We start from the raw sequence: 19,420 nt of genomic DNA on the forward strand, positions 1-19,420 counted from the left end.
ATCTCAATGCAACCTCGTCCTCAGGCACATCGGTTCTAAGAAATCCCAAACTACATCGGTTCTTTTCAAGGAATTCTGGGAAATACTAAATTATACATCTTGAGCCTCGCTTTGAGTCAGAATTATGATGAAGTTACATCATTTGCATACGAGATACCGGAAAGTTCATTTGGTGAACCTATTGTAAAACTTATTATATCGGTTACCAGGATGGGATTAACACATGATTAAGCCAAGGCCCATGGAATGCGTAACTCCTTCAAAACACCAAATCTGAAGCGGGAATACGGAAAAGGAACGCTTTCGATCGATAGTTGGAGCTAATATCCGGCTGTCTACTTTATTTTCCCCGCTTATTGTAAAATATTAAAACTTACGCTAGTGATGTTTTATTTATGGTTGCAAGTTATTTGCAGAAAAATTAAAGTTCTTTAGAGTAAAAGGTGTTTCTCAGTTCATTCTGGAAAAGAGTTTTCAAAGAATCGAACGTTTTGTTGACCTACGGTTTTATTTCAAAAAGTAAACGATCCCTACACAATTGTCATAAGTTTCGGGCGGGTGGCTTTACTTTTTGTTACCAGTCAAGACCTGTTCGCCTTGCTTTGTTTCCATTATTTTGACCTTCTTGGTAGATCACCGCCACGTAATCTATAATCTTCCCTTTGCGATATCCCGTTTTATGCTTAAATTAACTGTTATTGCAGACAAGGCGTCTACGATTGATAAAAACTTCTACAACATTCCATCAGCGGTTGAAAATGTGGACAGCATTAGGGTTGGTTTCTCGCGCTTGGTTTCAAAGCTTCTAAGTTACGTTACCCTTACCCAGTGTAGTATATAAATAACCTTGATAAAGTGCTAAGTAAACTGATCATTTCTCTCGCAGTTTGTACGCTTTTGGACCAACTTACAAAGATCTTAGAGAATACAAGAAGCTACAAAGGTAAGTAGAATATGTGATGTGTTAGGAGAAACGAATTGTAGTTAAAAGGATCATGTCATGTGATTTACGCATGAGGAATTTTTAGTTCTCGCCAATTACGATTCCGTTGACGTTGTAGCGAAGTAGAAACTTATTCCAGTTAACGACAATACCTATTCGCTCGAGTAAAAGAGCAGAATTTATAACAAAGTGTGTCGTTAGCTCTGCGAACACTTGCAGGAGATGATTATAAACCCATTAATAACTCAGTATATCGTGTTATTTACCGCTCAAGCAGATTTATTTCTTCACGATAAAGCGTTAAACCTTTACGGCAAATCTAAATTTAAATGGTTACTTTAATTAGAAGACATTTCAAACTGATCTTTACAGTTTTAATTATACTGCTTTATGTGCGCCAAAAAGGCAAAAAATATTTATGGAAAATAGTTACCTAGACGATTAATTAACAATGTTTCAAATCAACTAAAACTCAATTACCTAAAAAAAATTTATGATTTGCCATTACGGAAAAAAGCGTACACTTTTTTTGCAGACATAGCTCTTCACTCCATTTGTGCAAATGATCATGGTCATGAGTAATCTCAAGCAATCTAAAGGTGCATTATAACAACACCTTCACAGCTTGAGATAACTTACTTACTTGACCCACTCTTCGGTACCACTCGTGTGATTTTCGGATTTTCCTCGGAAATGAAACTGACGTTGCTGAGTTTCGGCTTTAGCACTGCTTTTTGACATTAATCAATTTTTGATACCTCGAGGAAGGTTGTATTTCTAGAACACCTTTTTTCGGTGTTATTTCTAAAGAGGCTGATGGATTGGAATAATGTCACTAGACCAAACACCGTACACTATCAAACTCGACTTACACTCACTATTATAAACTGGCGCTACCAAACGCCAGGATTTATTCAACTCTTGCGAGACGACATACAGCAACAAGACATGAGCCAGACGGAGAAAATTGCGCTCTCAGTATTTTCGATTATTTTTTTTCTCTTTTTCAATCATAACTCAGATAATTTTATGATTTAAAGAGTTAGGATTGTTTATTTAACAAAAGTAGTTAGAAAGCCAGTCATTGGTTATTTTTCCATTATAACTTTTCTCAGCATACTAGCATGTACTGCATGGCTTGGGGCCTAATTGGCCTCATCAACCCGAGTTGAAATAAAGTTACTTTTTTGCCCCTGATGCATGCTTTTGGTATGTAGTTTCGATGCTAATTTTAGGAATGAGACATGATGTTTAAAATTTGGAGTTTGGAGTTAACCGCAACATTAGGATGGTTATGTTTTTAATCCGAACAATTCCTACTACGACGGAAGTTCAGTTGCGCGGAACCAAAGTACTTGGAAGAAGGAGGAATTCGTAACCGCATCGTAATCGGTGGCTCGCAAACGATTCATTCTTTTTCCCATACTTTCATGGTTTTGTCACTTATTTTATACACTGGAGAGATAGCAACCGTAATTTACATATTCAATGCTAGTTAGCAGCACCTGCTAAAGTTTGTAGTCCGTTCGAGTGCTACTGACCAAATACATAAATTCACCGTCACCATCATAGCGGTCTCCAAAAGGCTCAAGTTTTACCTTTCTACCGGCAAAGGAATAAGTAAGGTATTGATTCAATTTGCGATTTCATTGTGTTGGGTAAATTTTTCATAGGTGAAGTATCTATCACTGGAAAAAATGAAACGAAATGCGGTTAACTGAGCAGCAATGAAGTCGCAAGATATCATTTATGCCGTTTAGACAGTGAACACTGACGTCTCTATCAGCTAAACACAAAATTTCGTTCAAATAACTCTACCTTTAGCAAATTAACTTTCAACTGTAAAGAGCAAAAGGATATTGTTACTGTGATAAAACTAGATGACAGAGCATTCAGCGTTATCATTACCTTAAACTTCTTGATAACCGTGCATCGCACATACAGTCGATATGAAATACGGGAATAACATTTCACATATAGTGGCAGTTGTTTTGTTAACTAGAAGAAGTTTGTTACTTTTCTCTCGCCTTTTAACATATCGAAAAACTATCCCAATATCTTGGTTAAACGTCGATTGAATTGCACTTGCTGTACATATTTTAACCATAAAATATACATCATGTGTCATGTCGGCTGCGACTGAGCATTGTATTTTCTATTCCGGGAAATTTTCACCGCTGCTGTTTAAACAGAGTATTTATGTTTTTCCTTGATCACTGCAGGATTCAAAACTTTATTCTTTGCTTCTCGAGAAGGAATTTCTTTTATCAATCACGGCGCCACAATTCAATCGTCCATATTTTTTCCGCAGACTTTTGAAAACATTGCCGAACGATCTTATGTTTGAGTAAAACAGAGATCCCTGTTAACGAGTGAGAGTCATTAATTAATAGTAAAGAATAATTTTCCAATGACGAATTTCAAGGGAAAACATTCTGCTCAGATTTCAGTTCTTCGGGAAACATTTATCGCGGGAATAGTTTAAGTACTTGATGGACAATCTCCTTTTAGTTGGAGTAGGTACAAATGGTTTCCAATGTCTATCGTCATACATCAAATACAAACTCCAGTACAGAAACCAGGCTGTACGCAACAACGTAGAGAACAACCGCGTACGGTAACCGAAGAAAGCAAAATTATATGCAGAGTCGTATTTTCCTGTCCCGCAAGTTACAAACACAAATTCGTGTTGTCAATCAGATGATTTCCTCGCACATTTTCCCGATGAACGGGTTATGTCAGTCAGTATATAAGGAGGAATCAAATCAAATTTTATCTTGCAAAGAGGGATTTTGGTACAATTAAGAGTAATTTTGTTTTCTTTTCATTTCCTAGATACCGGAAAACGAAAGGCGATAGAGCTGTTTATATTCCAGAGGAAGCATTTGCTGTTGGTGAAGAATATCTTCCTTATCTTGATGAGGTCAGAATCCAAGAGCAACCTCAAAATTTTCAAGATGGCTCTTCTGTTTCGTATGAATCAGAAGGTATCAAGTTTAAATATTCAATGGGAGGAAATATCAAGTTATACGATGACCACATCGCTTTAACAAGTCCAAGGAAGAAAGTGAAAATTGGCAAGTATTCTTACCAAATACTGGACAATACTATGGAAAGCTCTTTGAACAACTCGCCGGCGCGAAGCGTGCTATCTGCGAATTTTGGCACCTTGGATATGACACCGAAGATTTTTAGTTCACCAGTAAAGAGTGTTCTAGAAGTAAACGCGAAAAATGCTCAGGGTAGAACAGAGACATTGGATGAAAGTAAACCGGAAAATGGAAAGACAAATTCTGATTTGCAAATTCAAGCGGTGTTGGAACGATTAAGGCTGGCAGATGATGAAACAAAACAGCTGTCCAAAAGTAACCCAACATCTTCGAGTATTGCCGATAGTATAGCAAAAGTTGATTCGTGGAGAACGGATTTTAACAACTGCAACAGTCCTTCGCATAACGCCGAAGAGGTGAATTCAGGGGACACCGACTTTCGGCAAGAAAACACATCGTCTGGAAATGGCGCGAGAGTAAGAGATTATTCTCCGATTCGGACAACACCAGCAATGGAAAATCTTTCAAAATTAAAAGATGATAAAACACCCAGTATTGAGGCTAGAACTGAAAGTTATCCAATTAGGACGTCCGAGGAGAAGATTTTTGGCGAACCAGAAGTTATGGAGATTGACGTGAGCTCAAGAAATGAAACTGGAAATAAGAATTTTGACGCGAAAAGAGGAGAAATGCAGGATCCCGAAAGAATGAACCGATATAATCGAACATTGCTCTACGTTAGTGAACAAAATGAGACATTGCATAATGGAGACTACAACGAATTAAACGTTGATTTGTCAGACTTGAGTTCAGACGTGTTTACAGACAGCGAAATACCCACATCCGGGTTCTTATCGCAGTCACGTGATGGAAAGAGCGACTTAGATTTTTACCCAGACTCCCCGACAACAGAACAAGCTTTCTCAAAGACTCCTTGTAGTTCCAGAAAAAACAGCTTGGATTCATACATTTCTGGCGACAGCATGTCCGCGACTGAAATGAACCAAAGAACGGGGATACAGAAAAGTAAGTTAAATCTAATTAAAAAAGAAGGATTGGACAAGTGCAGAAAATCCTGTCTAACAGCCGAAATCTGCATAGTTGTGACTGTAAACTAGCGAAACTGCTAGGAAAGGAATGAAGATATCGTGGAAAAGCAAAACCGATATTTTTGACCGTGCAATAATTTTTGTCTCCCTGAATCGCTGTTAACAAAATACATTGGCGCGTCGTCGAAAATCTTCGGGAACATGAAGCTATGCAAGAAGCAGTCAAAAAAATTTTATAGTAGTTCTTCCTTGTATGATTTCGATCAGAAACCACCCTTTCATTACGTGGCCTCCAAAACAAGATGAAAAATAAACTAAATATAGGCTCCATCGCCTTGCGAGAGCATGAAAAGGGAAATGCCGACTAAATGATCTTATTTTTTTGTTCACAGACCTGCACCAGATGGTATCAAATGGGGAGGTACATTCAAATTCATACATAAAACAAAATGGCAGAGCAAAACAGGTACGTTGAAGAACTGCCAGTAATACACAAACAACTTAACAGCGATGTTCTACCAACAAAGAAATCTTGGATTATCTTGGACGTTTGAAAAATGCCCAATCACCTGATGGATTACATTTACACAAGGCGTCACTTGCTTAACACGACCGAATTACCAACTGATGCTAATGATCGTTACAAAGCACTTGCTGAGGGAGAGGAACCCTATTTCTCTGCTTATTTTGATGCGTGTTATTCAACATTGTTGTTGCTTTTTTTTTATACTCTAATATTAATATTACATTCACTGCCGCCCTTAATTATCGCTCATTCCTGGTTAGTGTTGTCTTGTTTGGTTCTTTTCTTTTTTTCTTAATTTAATTAGTCTGAGATAAGCTCGCCCCGTTCCCCGGCCTCTTCTTTCCACCCATTTGAAGATATAAATGAAAGTCTGTCAACAAAAACTATTCGAATTGCGGTTACTTAATCTTTTTTCATTACCCACCAGAGTCACAATCACAGGTGGATCTGCTGCACCGCTTTGGAATAGAATTAAGTGTCACATGTCATTCCATCCAGTTATTCTTTGCAACTAATGTTTCTTACCTACTTTTCGTGTGCAATATTTTTTAGCAACAAGGCGTTAGAACAAAAGCATCGGACGGGAAATCTCACCAACTGAAATGTCGACAAGGTGAGCTTTTAGATTTGAATTCCAACCAGGAAAACGCTTTCTATGATTTCTTATTATCTATAATCTTCGTTTTCTTTTTGAAATCTCTCCCAGGAGCGAAGACAGTCGAGTCGAAGAAGATGGATTTCAACAAGAAAGCGAAGTCTAAAGTAAATTCCTTCAGCAATATTGGTCACGTGCCAGGAGGAGGGCGAGTGAAGGTAATTGATACAAACATGAAAAAAAAAAAATCGAACCCATCCATTAGATATGTCTTTTTTATTACACGACTCGGGCAGTCAGAGGGCCAATAACTAAAATCAACCAATCAAAATGCTCTATTGCTGGTCAATATTCTCTCAGTATTGAACCGGGCACTGTCCCGAATGGTCCCGAATGATACCGCACTTGTGTCCCTTTGAACTTCAGTCATGAATCTCTTATTAACCAAGCTTGCTCGGGACCGTTCTAGAAGAATATCGGCCCTCGGTCTTTTAATACAGACCTCGCTGCGCTCGGTCCGTACTGTCAAGACCTCGGGCCGATATTCTCCTAGTACGGCCCTCGCGCTTGGTTAATAAGGCATATGTATAAGATAGTTCTAATAAATAATTCAGTAATTTTATTGGAGGATTTCAGTCTCGAGATTCTTTAATGCAACAGGTTGTAAAACTAAACAAGAATGACTTCTTTGCCGGATAAATACACCTCCATTTTTGTATTTCTCACGTCTGTATTCCGGTTTGGGTTTTCGATATAGGACATCTTTCACGTAAACGGAAAAAAAGTTTTTCATTCTTGGGAATGATATATAGTTAGTTTTTGTTTCTTGAATCGGGCACGACGGCTTACTTTACAAGAAGTAATTCATATCGAAAATCAACTTAACTTATTTGCCGAACTAACATCCCCTATCTCTTGCCGTTTTAGATTCAGCAAAGTAAATTGGGTCAGTCTAGACGGGTAGAACCCAGAACTGACACTCATGGGGTTGAGGCGTACAGTAACTTACCCTCCGAATTTCAAGAAATTGCAAAACGTCTCGCTAAACAAGACAGGCAACTTCGAAATTCTAACATTAGTGGCAGCAGTTTCAATGGCAGAAGCCGAACTCGCTCGCGAAGATCAAGCCGTGGCTCTAGTCGAACAGGAAGCGTTAGTCCCGATCGAAGATCAACTTCCAAACCGAATTTCAGGTTGGGGACTCTTACAGGTTCCTCATTTAACCTCAACACTTCGACTGCAAGCCTTGGACACAGCTCACCCAACAAAGCTTCCAGACGACCCGTAGTAAACAGATCACCCAGCATACGATCCAGGCCAACAACACCAAGCTTGAGTCGCTCACATCCAGCTACTTATGTCACGCCATACGATTCCCGGTCACGGCCTTCTTCCAGACCGTCCTCTCGTCCAAACTCGCGTCCAACCTCCCCCGTTTCGCTGTCAAGAAACGCATCACCTACGAATGGAGGGCGTTCACGTGGATCGTCGCCTGTTCCGACCAGTCGAAAATCATCGACGCTGAGCCGAACTTCGCCGAATGCTAATCGGTCAAAGAAAAAGATGGCAAATGGAATGGGCGGAAGATCTATGAATTTGAACGCGCTGACTAGCGTGGAAATCGGCCTTGGTGAGTACTGGCCTCCGGCACAGATAATTAAATCCATGTTGTTACTGAAACAGAACTGCAAAAGAGATAAATTTATTTTCATTTCAACCTTTCTAATACTTCCTGTTTCTGTTTCTTCTTATTTCTCCAGCATCGGGATCGGTATTTCAAGTGATTCCAGTTCATAAGTAACACGGAACATTGAGAGAAGCTTTGTTTGCATTACCCCATGCAACTGTCATTGACTTTCCCAAAGCATCTCGTGAAGCCACCACAGGCAGCTGAAAAACTGAACTTTAGGTGCTTCGCCCATGCTCTCTCAATCACGGAACGGTTTTTAATGTTGTCTTTAATAGCTGCTGGCCAGCTTTAACTATATCAAGAGTTTAACAGGTCTTGTTATTCGTTTTTGATGTCTGTTTAACCTCGTATGGAAAAGCAAAGAGAGGGGCTTCATATATCAACGAAACATATATATGATAAGGAAGAGAAAAATGAGATTGAAAATATGTTACTTGGTAGAGACAGGTTGCTTGGCAACAGATACCATCATCCTCATCCTCAATTGAGCTTGGTGACCGCTCACATAATCTGTATCCTCAGTTTTGAGTACACTTCTAAAGCCCCGACCACAAGAAGAGGAATAAGCTTGAAAACGTCACCAGAAGCAAAACTGCTTAAATACATCCTTGGGTATGCGGATAAGGATCTAGTTATCACGCTTAAAAAACTAGCGGGCGTCTGCTTCTCGAAAAGTTCCCAGTACGCTCAAATTTATCGGGTTTGCAGAGCTAACGTTCACGCTAAAACCCGTTTTCGATAGACAATTTTTCCAAATCAGTATGGATGTCGGGCCTAAGATAATTAATCAAAGGTATTAGGACTATTGGTGATTACAAATTAACAGTGCTTTATTGATGTTAAACGACTTCATCACATATTTTCTTGTTATACCACACATAGTTCATCGCTAAATTTTGTAGCTAAACAAGGATAAAGCTGTAATCACGATCGTACGTTAAAAATAAAATGATTTTGTAAGAAAATGTTATGAATTTTCGTCAATTCAAATAAACTTGTCACTTAAAGACCTTCAAATTGGTTTAATAAACTCAGTCAATTGCTTTTGCAGCCAAAGGTATTCACTGGCCATTACATGAAATACAACAATAACTAATCCCCTCAAAGCATAGTTTGGAGAGATGGCGAGCGAATTTGATTTCAATTTGAACGTGGGGTAATCCTGTAAACTGATCGCCCGGCTGGGCGTGGTCCTGAGAGGGACTGTAGTCGGTAGTGGTGACCGACGTTTCGACCTCCTGAGCGGAAGTCATCATCCGAGTCAACTGAGGAGTTGTTGTCAGTCGAGTATCATATGTCCTGTTCGTGTCAACTAATTGGTTTCTCCGCGATGCTATTGTTTATTGATTTGATTATGTCATCCATTATTAATGTACAGAGACCCTGTTGATAAAGCGGACACCCTGTTTGTGGCGGACACTGACTAAGTCTGACCAATAGTCCCGATTTTATCCACCCATTAGCTTGCTTGCAGGCAATAGTTTGGCATGCGCGAGATTCAGCGCGGCGTATTTTTTCAGTCGCCATATTGGACCGGTGGAAGATCTGAGTTTTTCTCCCCTTCCCGCCCCCTTCCCCCCTCGCTTTGTCACTCGTCCCAAATCTTCCACCCGTCCAATATGGCGACCGAGGTAAAAACACAAACTACCGCCCGCAAGCAGACCATTGTCTCGAATGTGGATTCAGCAGACACTCCTGATGTCAGTATGCATTTTTCCGCACTGTTCTACACACAGTTTTTGTGGTAATTCACAAGGAAAATATTTGGAATCCTTGTTACGAAGTTGGATAATTTACAGGAAATCCTAACGAATTACTATAAAGTAGCAGCTCAACTAAATCTTTCGAGCTGAGACTAGTTCGGGAATCAGCGCGATTCGGTTTCTTAAACAGAATCTCTTGAGGAAAAACATAAGTTTTTCTGTAACTAGAAGCTTTTGAAAGCTTCGTCAACTTTATTCATTCTCCAACAATATTTGATACATAATGTACGTAGATTATATTAAATTTCGAATTTTTCAATAAATTAAAAGTACTCTCTCATTAATACAAACCGATTTTGTTTGCTCTCACTTGCAAGAATAAATTCATTAATTTGGCTGTAAAAACAGATCCTGATTAAGCAAATTTTGTCGTCGAGCTCTTTCGATGGCTGACATCAGCATGCTTTGGCATCTGACTTGGGAGAAGTCCATCTGATCATATGGCTAAAAAAAGTAAAACAAAACAAAACAGAATTAGCTTAATCTTCCGACTTTAGTGGTTTGCAATTCTGGGAAGTCTTGTCGTTCGGTTGTTCGAAGACAGTGCTAATTGCGGAAAAGATAAGCCATTTAAAAAATACATTCCAATGCACGGGGTTATTTTACGAGCTGCGTAGTATTTCTAAAATATGAGCATGAGCATATTTCCGCTCGTATATGTTTAATCATCAAATAAGGGATCTATCATTCCACCATTATTTCACTTTTAAGTATTTTGATTTTAGTTATCCGTACACCTACAACGTTATCCGTACATCTTATCGATCGCATACGGGGTACGCAAAAGTCGAAAACAACACGAACAAAACCATTAAAACATTCTTTGCGACCAAAGTTCGTTTCTTTAAAAGTCAAGCCTAAAATGGGAAAAAAAAAATCAAAATTTAGATGATTTAATACGGTCATTTTGTTGCTCCGTATATTCTGTAATACCGTAGCATATTTCGCGCGTTCTCGCGCTCTTATTTGATAAAATGATACAGAAGTGGAAGAAGAAACGCACAATATTTCCTCGATCGTAATTTATTTACATCGTTTATTGACTTACCGTGAGTACCATGTGCAGCTTATGGAGGATCAGCAGTAACATGGCCACACCAAAGAAATGCAGATCACCTAGTCCTGAGCCTGACGATGAAAAGGAAATGTTAAAATTTATTGAAGATTTTACTTCCCCGACGGCGAATAATTGTTTAACGAAAGCACCGTGTACGCACCAATCAAATGCCTCCAGCAGGCAAATAGTTGGGTGGTAAGTGACATGCGCAGTGAAGACCATGTACAATTAAGCAGCTGGCTCGTCCAATGAGACAGAATGGACAGCGCCGTGGAAACTAAAAAAGGAAAAGAGAAAAAATGCAAAGAAAGGGTAAAAATGGAAAAATGCCGTATAAAACTAAAACTTCTAGAATTTTTGCAGCTTATCCACCTTTTCACCCTCAAGGGATTAGGGGAATGTAATCTCTGGGAAGGACAGGACAAAAACCAGGATATTGGAAACTGAATTAAGGAGAAAGCCATTGTATTTGCACGCTGTATTTGGACGTTCTCCCATTCCTTTCACAATTGAGGAGTACACGAAAGTATGAAGTCAATAAGCTCCTCCTCAAAAAATAAAACAAAACCGTTGAAACAGCCACAGCATCGGAAAAAAACATTTAGAAAATGTGAAAACAACGAGAAATGATGATCTAAACTTTACTAAAGAGTATTTGATAGACTTTCTTAGACTAGCTAAGAAGAAAATAACAAAAATTGTTCTACTTGTTATTGTTAATTAGCTCAGGTCATCTCAATAGAACAGTTACAATAGGACTTACAAACTGAGTGAGCCCTATAACTCGAAATTCCTTCAAACTCCTGCCAGGGTCAACCGGAATAATGCTAAAATTCCTGAACATATAAAATACGATTCATTGGAGACAACAGATGACACTCTTTTTTGTTTCCTGTACGAGCAGTAACTGACTTTAACGAAAATTATATCATGTTGAGAAAACTTGTGCTTACGTTTTTGAGCGCACAGCAAGGGCGTGGCTCGTATAAAGTATCGTATACCCCACTGCACGTTTAACAGAAACTTCCGCAAGGGGGTGGGTTCATTTTCCTCAATCAGCTCTGCCATAACACCAGCCAACCTAGGGGAAATTAACACGACGATTAAGTTCGTTGCGATGCAAATTAAGTCGTGTAGGCTGTATATAATTGTATCGAACTGACTTCGTTTTGCGCAGAACATTTTGTTTCGAGAGCTTTGAGCCCAGTACCGCTGTTAAGGACGTTTTTTTCATACATTTATTCTGCATTCAAAAAGGTAACATGACCATACGAACTAGGGGGAAGATTCTTCAGGAACCCTAACCTAGCCCCAGCAATGAGCTGTATTGCTCTCCTCCAAGGGAAGTATTGCATTCTCTCCCCGCTATGAAGTGAAGTTCTCGTCATTTTGTTGAATTATGAAGTCTTACAACTGTCGTACCAAGAGAGTCTAAAGACCTTAACCCTGCTCGTTCCTACTGTAAGTTCGAAACAGGTGGAGGGACGGATCCAGGTATTTTTGATAGGGGGGGTCCAAACTTTGGTTCAGAAAGGATTGTTGAACTCTTTTGAGGCAAATTACTTCTCTCCCACCCCCCCCCCTCCACACCCCCTCCCACCAGTCGCGGTTGCACGTTATAATTCCTTGGCTGCTTACCGTTTACTTGGATTCATTAATTTAAAAAATCAGCCAGTTAAAAAGTGATACACGATCCTGCAGATGTTAGAATTTCAGTCTCAAAGTTGTAAGTGTCAGGTCCGATAGGGGGGGTCAGGATCCCCCGGACCCTCCCCCTGGATCCGTCACTGGGTGAGTATGTCTAGAGATAGCACAAGTGGTTAATCAAACTTTGACACAAGCTCCTGAAACAACATTTCTATCGTGAATATTTGTCCGAGGACTGTTAGTCTGTTCTCAAAAGAATTCTTGGTCTTGTGCTGTTCCTCAAGGCTCGAACCATTTACCTCTCCGAACAGATAGTGTCGGCAGACAAGCATCCGAGCATATTTTCGTGCGTAATGGAGGTTAATGTTTATACCCTTGGATGGAAAAGGTACATACACGCATTTTTTGTTCCTTTTGTTGCTCAAAAAGTCGCCGATAGAAGTATTACGATATTAAACGTTTTAAGCGATTAGTTCTCCTTACCTTCCGGCAAACTCCACCCCAAGTCTAGGATCCTTACTGTTGTTGAAGCCCTGTACCAACAGTCGTGCAAAAACCCGCCCCTGTCTGAGAACCGAGTTAATAAGAGTAGGAAGAAAAAGGTCTGATTCAAATTAAGATTTCCATAAAAGTTCGCTGAAACTGCAGGATCAATAGAAATCTTCAGTCTATAGAAAGACTGGCTTAAAGAAACACATTTTCCGACCGCTGGTGGCAAGGAGCGTCGTGTTCCTACTTTATTGAAAGACACACTTTGAACCCGTGAGATATCTGAAGAGGCACCACCAAACCCCTAGAGACCAGTCCTTCTCTATCGTCTAGGGAGGAGTCAGACGATTTTGATTGTGTCACAATAAAATGGTCTAAAATTTACCTGTATTCCCCATAAGGCTCAGTAGTATTCTATTCCCTCCTTATTGGCAGTCAGTTTTCTATAGTCCCCTCTTTAACCCCTTAATTCCCATTAGTGGCCAAACTAGAATCTCTCCTTACAATATCAATACGTAATCAAAAAGACAAGTAATGAGAACCAGCTAAGGAAAAAGGCCCTGGGAACGAGGTTGAAATTCTTTGAATTAACATGATAAGAATTGTATGGCAGACAGTAAGGAGAATTGATAATGAGATCTTGGGAGTGAAAGCGACAACCGATCCCCCCTCCGTTCCCCCTGAATACTATATGACACCCCCTCAAAAAAAACCCACTCCCCCTCCCTTCCCCTCCCCCTCCCACCCACCCAGGGGATGACTAATGACAGGTCCTTCATCAAACACTAATTAATCTATTGACCATGCCATTAAAATAATCTCTATCTAGTTGATAAAAGCAAACAAAATCTTCCTCGGAATATATATACATGTAACTCATTAGCAGAGTTCTCGGAGATGACATCATTGCATGCAATAAGGTGTATTTTCGAGAAAATGACATTATCATGTCACCATTATCATGAGTCAATATCAGTTTTGAACCGTGCATCATATTTGCCGAATTACAGTAATTACAGCATGTTCTTATTACTATAATTATCGTTGACATAAAGTCCAGTACAGGTCAGCTTTCAAGTTGCCGCCATTTGACTCTATGTAATTGTTTCTTCCGATATTTAACGCCGAAAAAGAGTATTAAAACAATTTTCTCCGCACATATATGTGTTCTACCTTCTTAATTAGATGTCATTTCACAGCTTGAAATAAAAGTCTCTAAGAACTTTCTTTAATTCAATAACTGTTGGCTAGGTTAGATAGGCGTATGCATATTCTGTTAGCACCTGTTGGTAAAATTCAAGATAAAATTTCACTTTACAATGTCTTCCCTTTCTTTCTTATCTTTGTTGTGTTTACCTTCTTTGACATCGCCAAAATCTTTTATCACCCTACTGAACCCCTTGCTTCAAGAGTAGAATATTGAGTCAGCCTCGACCTCTCACGTTTTGAAGCTTAAAACGACAGAAAGCGAATCCTTCCTTTATTACAAGTTTCTTTGTGAGTCAGTACAGTGCAGCGTTTTCATTGCCAAAAAACATTTCTCGGGCTATAGGGGTCCTGATCAGTTCCACAACTTGAAGATTGAACGCAATTTTATCGGACGAAGTAAATAAACATTTATCAGGTTCCATGTTCAGTCATTTTTCTTTGGAGGCTTTTAAGTTAGTAATTTGCTATCACTTTAAAAAAAACACACACACACACATTTCACTCTTCCTTTTTAATTAAGACCTTGGTTGTCATTTCCTGGTGTTCCGCGGCCTTTGTTATTCAAATGTATTCTGGTTTACTTTTGACGACATACTGTTGTAAAAGTGTATATAGTACACCTTCTAAGAGATTTTATCGTTTTCAAATACACGGAATCTTTCTCAAGAACTGAAAGAATTAGAAAAAAAAAAAAAAAAAAGGCAGATATCTAGAAATTATGATTTCGATTCTCCGCGCGCCGAAATCGAATACTGAAACTATATCAGCAGATCTCTCTAATTATTTTACACAAATCCACTTCTTTATGAACAGAAATAGTAGCAAATGTACCAAGGACTTGCACCATTTTAAACGCTGGTTTACCGCATGTGAACGACTAACTTTTCTTACAGAGGGGAGAAGAAAAGCTGTTGGTTCTCAATTCTCAATTCCGTCGATTGCGGGCTATGAACTACATAGTTTACAAAAAATAATGTTAAAAAATAGAATAACAGAAAAGTTTTTTTTTCCAATAACGGGCGGCAAAGATAAAGACTAGCCTTAAAAAACCACAAAGAAGATATGGTAATCTTATTCTAATTGCTGTTGAGCGAAGGTCAGTAAGTTTCCACATTACATCCAAAAACTCCATCACAATCACCTACTTTTTTGTCATTGAAGTTTATTGAATGATCCACAATTAACTAGGCCACATTCATGAGTTTTACAAAGTGGTTTTACATCACCTTATGTCCCTTTATTGTAAATTTGTACCTTATTAATTGGGCTTTCCCTCCCACTGGCGAGCAACCTTCTGTTTTCACCTTTTCATGCAGTGCTACTTAAGTTCAAGGTCATTATTCGTCATTTCGTTGAACCATACTCTGGATTTAGGCAGTCAATCGTTAAGTTCGGTCAAACAACATTTTGATAAACTAATTCATGAAATACCCAACACTTGCTTGAAGCTGTTTTAAAGGCCTAAGAGTTTTTAATTAAATTCTGTCTTCTATCCAGCAGAGCCTGTTTGTTATTATTTAAACTTGTGATTCATGACAGAAGGTAGAAGTTTGTTCTTTCCCTAATAAAATAAACTCATAACGTTCTAACCGCAAAGAAACTGGATTTTATTTCGTCGTTCGTTTTGTATTTTGTCCCAAACCCGTCTCTTTTCAACTGATGCACACGAAAAAAGTTCCAAAGACTTCAACACACGACTGTTTATCACCGCCTGGATAATCTGGCGGGATAACCTAACAAGACCAATCAGGTTTTTGTAGATTTTGAATTGTTTGACGCGAAATATTAAGGTATTAAAAATTGAATATGCCGTTTAGTTCCGAAAACAACTGTGCAATCTACTTCAAATGAAAAAACTTCCAAACCGGATATTGGGCACATCTTTCTTGCTAGAACTTTTTAAGATGTGTTTGGTAATTTTTTAAGAAGGCTTTTTTCCCCCTCTGTCAAAGGTAGAAATCATTAAAAAAAAAAAGTTCGTTCCACACATTGCACCGTTTGTCATCTACTTTGCACAATGAATATTTGAATCGTCCATTTTCCTAAAACTATTTGAAAGAAATTCTCGGAAATTCATATCTTATTGACTTTCTCAGACGCCCAGTGTTAAATAAGAAAAGAAATATTAGGTACAACATCTTTTCTCTTTTCGAATAAATCTTTGAACCCAATAGCTAGCTGGATTCTCGGTGTAAATTACTTCAAGCGATCAAAATTCAACAGCGTTGAAATAATATGTTCTGGGGCTACTGAGGCTTGTTCCGATGTGCTATTGAAAGCACTGAATTTAGGTTTTCATCTTTACATTAGGCAACAAAATATCCGTTCGAAAAATTTTTTTCAACATTTATCAAATATTCTAAAACCCATCCCAGAAATGAGAATCACTATTTCACCGACTCTAAAATTTTATATTCCCCCGAGATCTTTTTATCCGTCGGGTCAACTTTTTACCTACCTGAAAATGTAGATGATATGCCTAGAAGTGGAACCGGCACGGTGAATCCACGGACTCGAGCCCGAAATGGGGAATATCTCAGTTGGCAAAGGCACGAGTGGATCCCATCTAAATGCGCGAAATTCATTCCCTGCTTTCGGAGAGTTTTTTGTTTCTTCGTTATAAAAACTCGTTGGCAACGGATCTTTGAGCTTTTCGTGCCAATATTCATTAAAGTACTTACTGGCGAGTGATTCCCTATCGAATAGTCTGTAATTCGTTGCGATTTTTTTCACATATCGATCCTTTTCCTCTGCATTTGCGGTGCTTTGCCAGAACGCGTGTCCGCACTGCAAACCGTCAAAGCGCCTGAAGTTTTCGTCTCTAGTCTTGAAAAAGTGTAAACACTCGGTCTTGTTATTTGACCAACGCCGAGCCTTCAGTTGCAGTCCTTGACCCAAAGGAAAATACATTGTAGACAGAAAGATATCGGCCAAGGAAGGCGCTCGCACGTCCACAAAAATGATCATAGCTGACATGGTGAGAGTGACAGCCAGAGAAACACAAACTATAACAAGCCGTAGGCTTGGTAGAGGCCACGAAGATGAACTCGCCGCCGCCGCCGGCTTCGCGATCGGTTTGGAGCTACAGTTTGTGATGCTGACCTTCTTGGCAATCATTTTGTCTGTTGGACTCTACGATATTGTGTTCATCACAAATCAGCTTCGGCTCCCTTCGACAGTATGCCGTGTTCTGCTCGGAATAAACTGACTTGGGCCTTAAGTGAATAAATACAGATTATTCACTTGCTCGCATTCGAATAGAATATTATTGGTACATAAGGCTTATAACAACAACGAGAAATTTTTCGGAAAAAAAGAAAAGAATATTTCCGCGTGGTAATATAAATAGGTTTTGAAGGAAATCGACTCAAGACGATCGTAATTCGAAACCGCGCTAGTGGCTGAGTGGTTTTCGCGATCAATTTGTGTCCGCTTTTCGGTTCTGTCTTTACTTTTGTTCCATATTTTTATATACGCGCATAATTACTCCGCCGTGAAAGCTGCATATTATTCTGAGGAGAATAGCGACGATGTGATTGGCTGGAAGGTACTAATAATCAACGAATAAATAACACCCGTTCAATGAATGGATCTACGACAGAAAAGACAATAAAACCAATTTATGGAGCTCAAAGCAGCTGTTTCGCGGGTAAATAATTTTAAAAAATTGACAGCAGCGAGAAACGCCGGCTTGTCTTCCACAGATGAATACAGCTGTTTGGATTATTAAGATCGCTCTACTATTTGCCATGGACTTTTTGATAAATTTAATAGGAGTGCGTCTTCCAATTCAGTCGAAATTGTCATGTTACGTTTACAAGAACGTGTAAGGAGTAAATTGAGTCAGGAATCTGAAATCCGCTTTAACAAACACTTTAAGTTTAGTTCTGAATTATGGTGATTTCTGCAAAAGGTTTCTTTGTGTTTCCTCAAAGAATCTTACACGAAGTGATTAAAGGGGTCATTTTGGAAAACACTCGTTTCCTACTTAGGTTGATTGATCCCCATTCTATGAAATTGTTTAGCAATGAGGGAATTTATCTAAACTCGTTGTTCAAAACATAAACTTTTACGCTCATATTATGTTTTATAATCAGTTTCTTCATTGACAAATTCTACGGAGGTAAACACATAAACGTTTGCTTTCGAGTCCTATTGCTGTTATCAGTGAATTCAGGAGCCGACTTTTGGTGGAATTTTCTGGATAATGAGGAAACCATGGGGTGGTAAATTACTAACTCTAAACCGCTAAAATACAGCAGTCGTACTGCTAGAAACAGCACGCGGACAATCAGGAGGGTAAGTCGGTAAAGATCCTGTGTGTGTGAAAAGAACTTTGCTCTTTCATCTGGTCAGCACAGTAAATTACTTATTTCTTTTGTTTTTATTTATATTACCAAAGAGCGGTACTTAACAATACTGAAATAACAGAGGAAGAGAATCTAACCATTATGATGCACTCGGGCTATTATCGATAGATTTCTTTTTCATTATTCCAACTGAACCTTTTTTTAAGTTTTCCTTTTATTAATCTATTCAAACTTCCTTTCCTGAGGCAAGTCATCCATTGCATATGCATATTCACCAGTCAAATTTCCTGTCAAAAAAAAATAAATAAAAGAAATAAATAATCAAACTAAAAAAGGCACGCACACAATTCAGATTTTCGTGATGACCAAAAACCAACGGTGTGTAATCTTTTCAAACGATGTAAATCACTGAACAGTTTTGATCCAAATGAGTCATGAATTATTGAACGCTACAGGTCTTTCCTTGTCGGTTTTCATCTCAGGTACTCAATATCCCAATTCACATTAACTTTAATTCCTGATGAATATGAAATGAATTTGGGTTTGAAATAAAATGGTGATATGACAAGGTTGTGTGCTAATGATAGAAAGTTTCAGAATAAAAGTGTTATATCCTTTACTGATAACGTTTGAACATTTGGTACACCGGGTCGTGGGTTTACGAAAAGACTGTTTTTTAATTTTTCATCAAAAATGAATTTTGAGAAAAATTTCGTTGTAGTTTACACATATTCTCCGAAGATAACTGCGTTCAGTTTTAGATCAAAACAACCTAAGTTTTGTTCGATAGTCGTCGAGGAAGGATTTAGCCTTGATAAACATAAAACTCATCGTTTAAATATCATTGAGATTATTGACATCTGCATCATGCGATGACTCGAATTCAAAGCGTTACGTTCCCCTTTGGTTGTTACCTATCAAATCTCAGGGCTCAGACACACGGTCGATGTTTTCGAAAACTTTATCGTTTTGTTTTCTAGGTGTTATCAGATTTTTTACACCTACCCTAGCAAACTAAGCTAAACCAAACAGGAACAACTTTGCGCACACTAGCGCGCCTCAGGGCTCGTTTAAACATTTCCTCGTTTTAAT

The 19,420-nt window shown here is 38.7% G+C and overlaps 2 protein-coding genes across 4 annotated transcripts; one reads left to right on the plus strand and one right to left on the minus strand.

Moving 5' to 3' along the window:
• The first annotated feature begins 501 nt into the window (after positions 1-501).
• Positions 502-8,903, plus strand: LOC111341444 (uncharacterized). Of its 3 annotated transcripts, XM_022948409.2 has the most exons (8): positions 502-775; positions 887-943; positions 3,779-5,019; positions 5,435-5,508; positions 6,121-6,181; positions 6,275-6,381; positions 7,091-7,793; positions 7,924-8,903. In XM_022948409.2, the coding sequence occupies exons 1-8, from the start codon at positions 759-761 to the stop codon at positions 7,962-7,964; spliced, it is 2,301 nt and encodes a 766-aa protein (XP_022804144.2). In that variant the 5' UTR covers positions 502-758; the 3' UTR covers positions 7,965-8,903. The 3 variants fall into 3 exon arrangements, with proteins under 3 accessions (XP_022804144.2, XP_088596287.1, XP_088596288.1); XM_088740161.1 differs by lacking the exons at positions 502-775; positions 887-943 and adding an exon at positions 2,237-2,568; XM_088740162.1 differs by lacking the exons at positions 502-775; positions 887-943 and adding an exon at positions 2,237-2,563.
• An 866-nt stretch (positions 8,904-9,769) lies between these two features.
• LOC111341455 (uncharacterized) lies at positions 9,770-17,494 on the minus strand. The gene is made up of 6 exons (XM_022948429.2): positions 16,477-17,494; positions 12,804-12,887; positions 11,627-11,754; positions 10,834-10,950; positions 10,665-10,744; positions 9,770-10,060 (listed from the first exon to the last, which is right to left on the minus strand). Exons 1-6 carry the CDS (start codon positions 17,133-17,135, stop codon positions 9,944-9,946), a joined length of 1,185 nt encoding a protein of 394 aa, XP_022804164.1. The 5' UTR covers positions 17,136-17,494; the 3' UTR covers positions 9,770-9,943.
• Between the last annotated feature and the right edge of the window lie 1,926 nt (positions 17,495-19,420).

This window comes from Stylophora pistillata, chromosome 12, assembly GCF_964205215.1.
Source record: "Stylophora pistillata chromosome 12, jaStyPist1.2, whole genome shotgun sequence".
NCBI classification, from domain to species: domain Eukaryota; kingdom Metazoa; phylum Cnidaria; class Anthozoa; order Scleractinia; family Pocilloporidae; genus Stylophora; species Stylophora pistillata.

Coding starts and splice junctions, on each gene's coding strand:
- LOC111341455 (XM_022948429.2), bottom strand. CDS start 17,135: ATGATTGCCAAGAAGGTCAGCATCACAAACTGTAGCTCCAAACCGATC. Junction 12,888..16,476: donor CATATCATCTACATTTTCAG/GTAGGTAAAAAG, acceptor CTCGGTTCTCAG/ACAGGGGCGGGTTTTTGCAC. Junction 10,951..11,626: donor CTTGCTGTGCGCTCAAAAAC/GTAAGCACAAGT, acceptor TTCCTTTTTTAG/TTTCCACGGCGCTGTCCATT.
- LOC111341444 (XM_022948409.2), top strand. Junction 5,020..5,434: donor AAGAACGGGGATACAGAAAA/GTAAGTTAAATC, acceptor TTTTGTTCACAG/ACCTGCACCAGATGGTATCA. Junction 5,509..6,120: donor AAAATGGCAGAGCAAAACAG/GTACGTTGAAGA, acceptor AATATTTTTTAG/CAACAAGGCGTTAGAACAAA.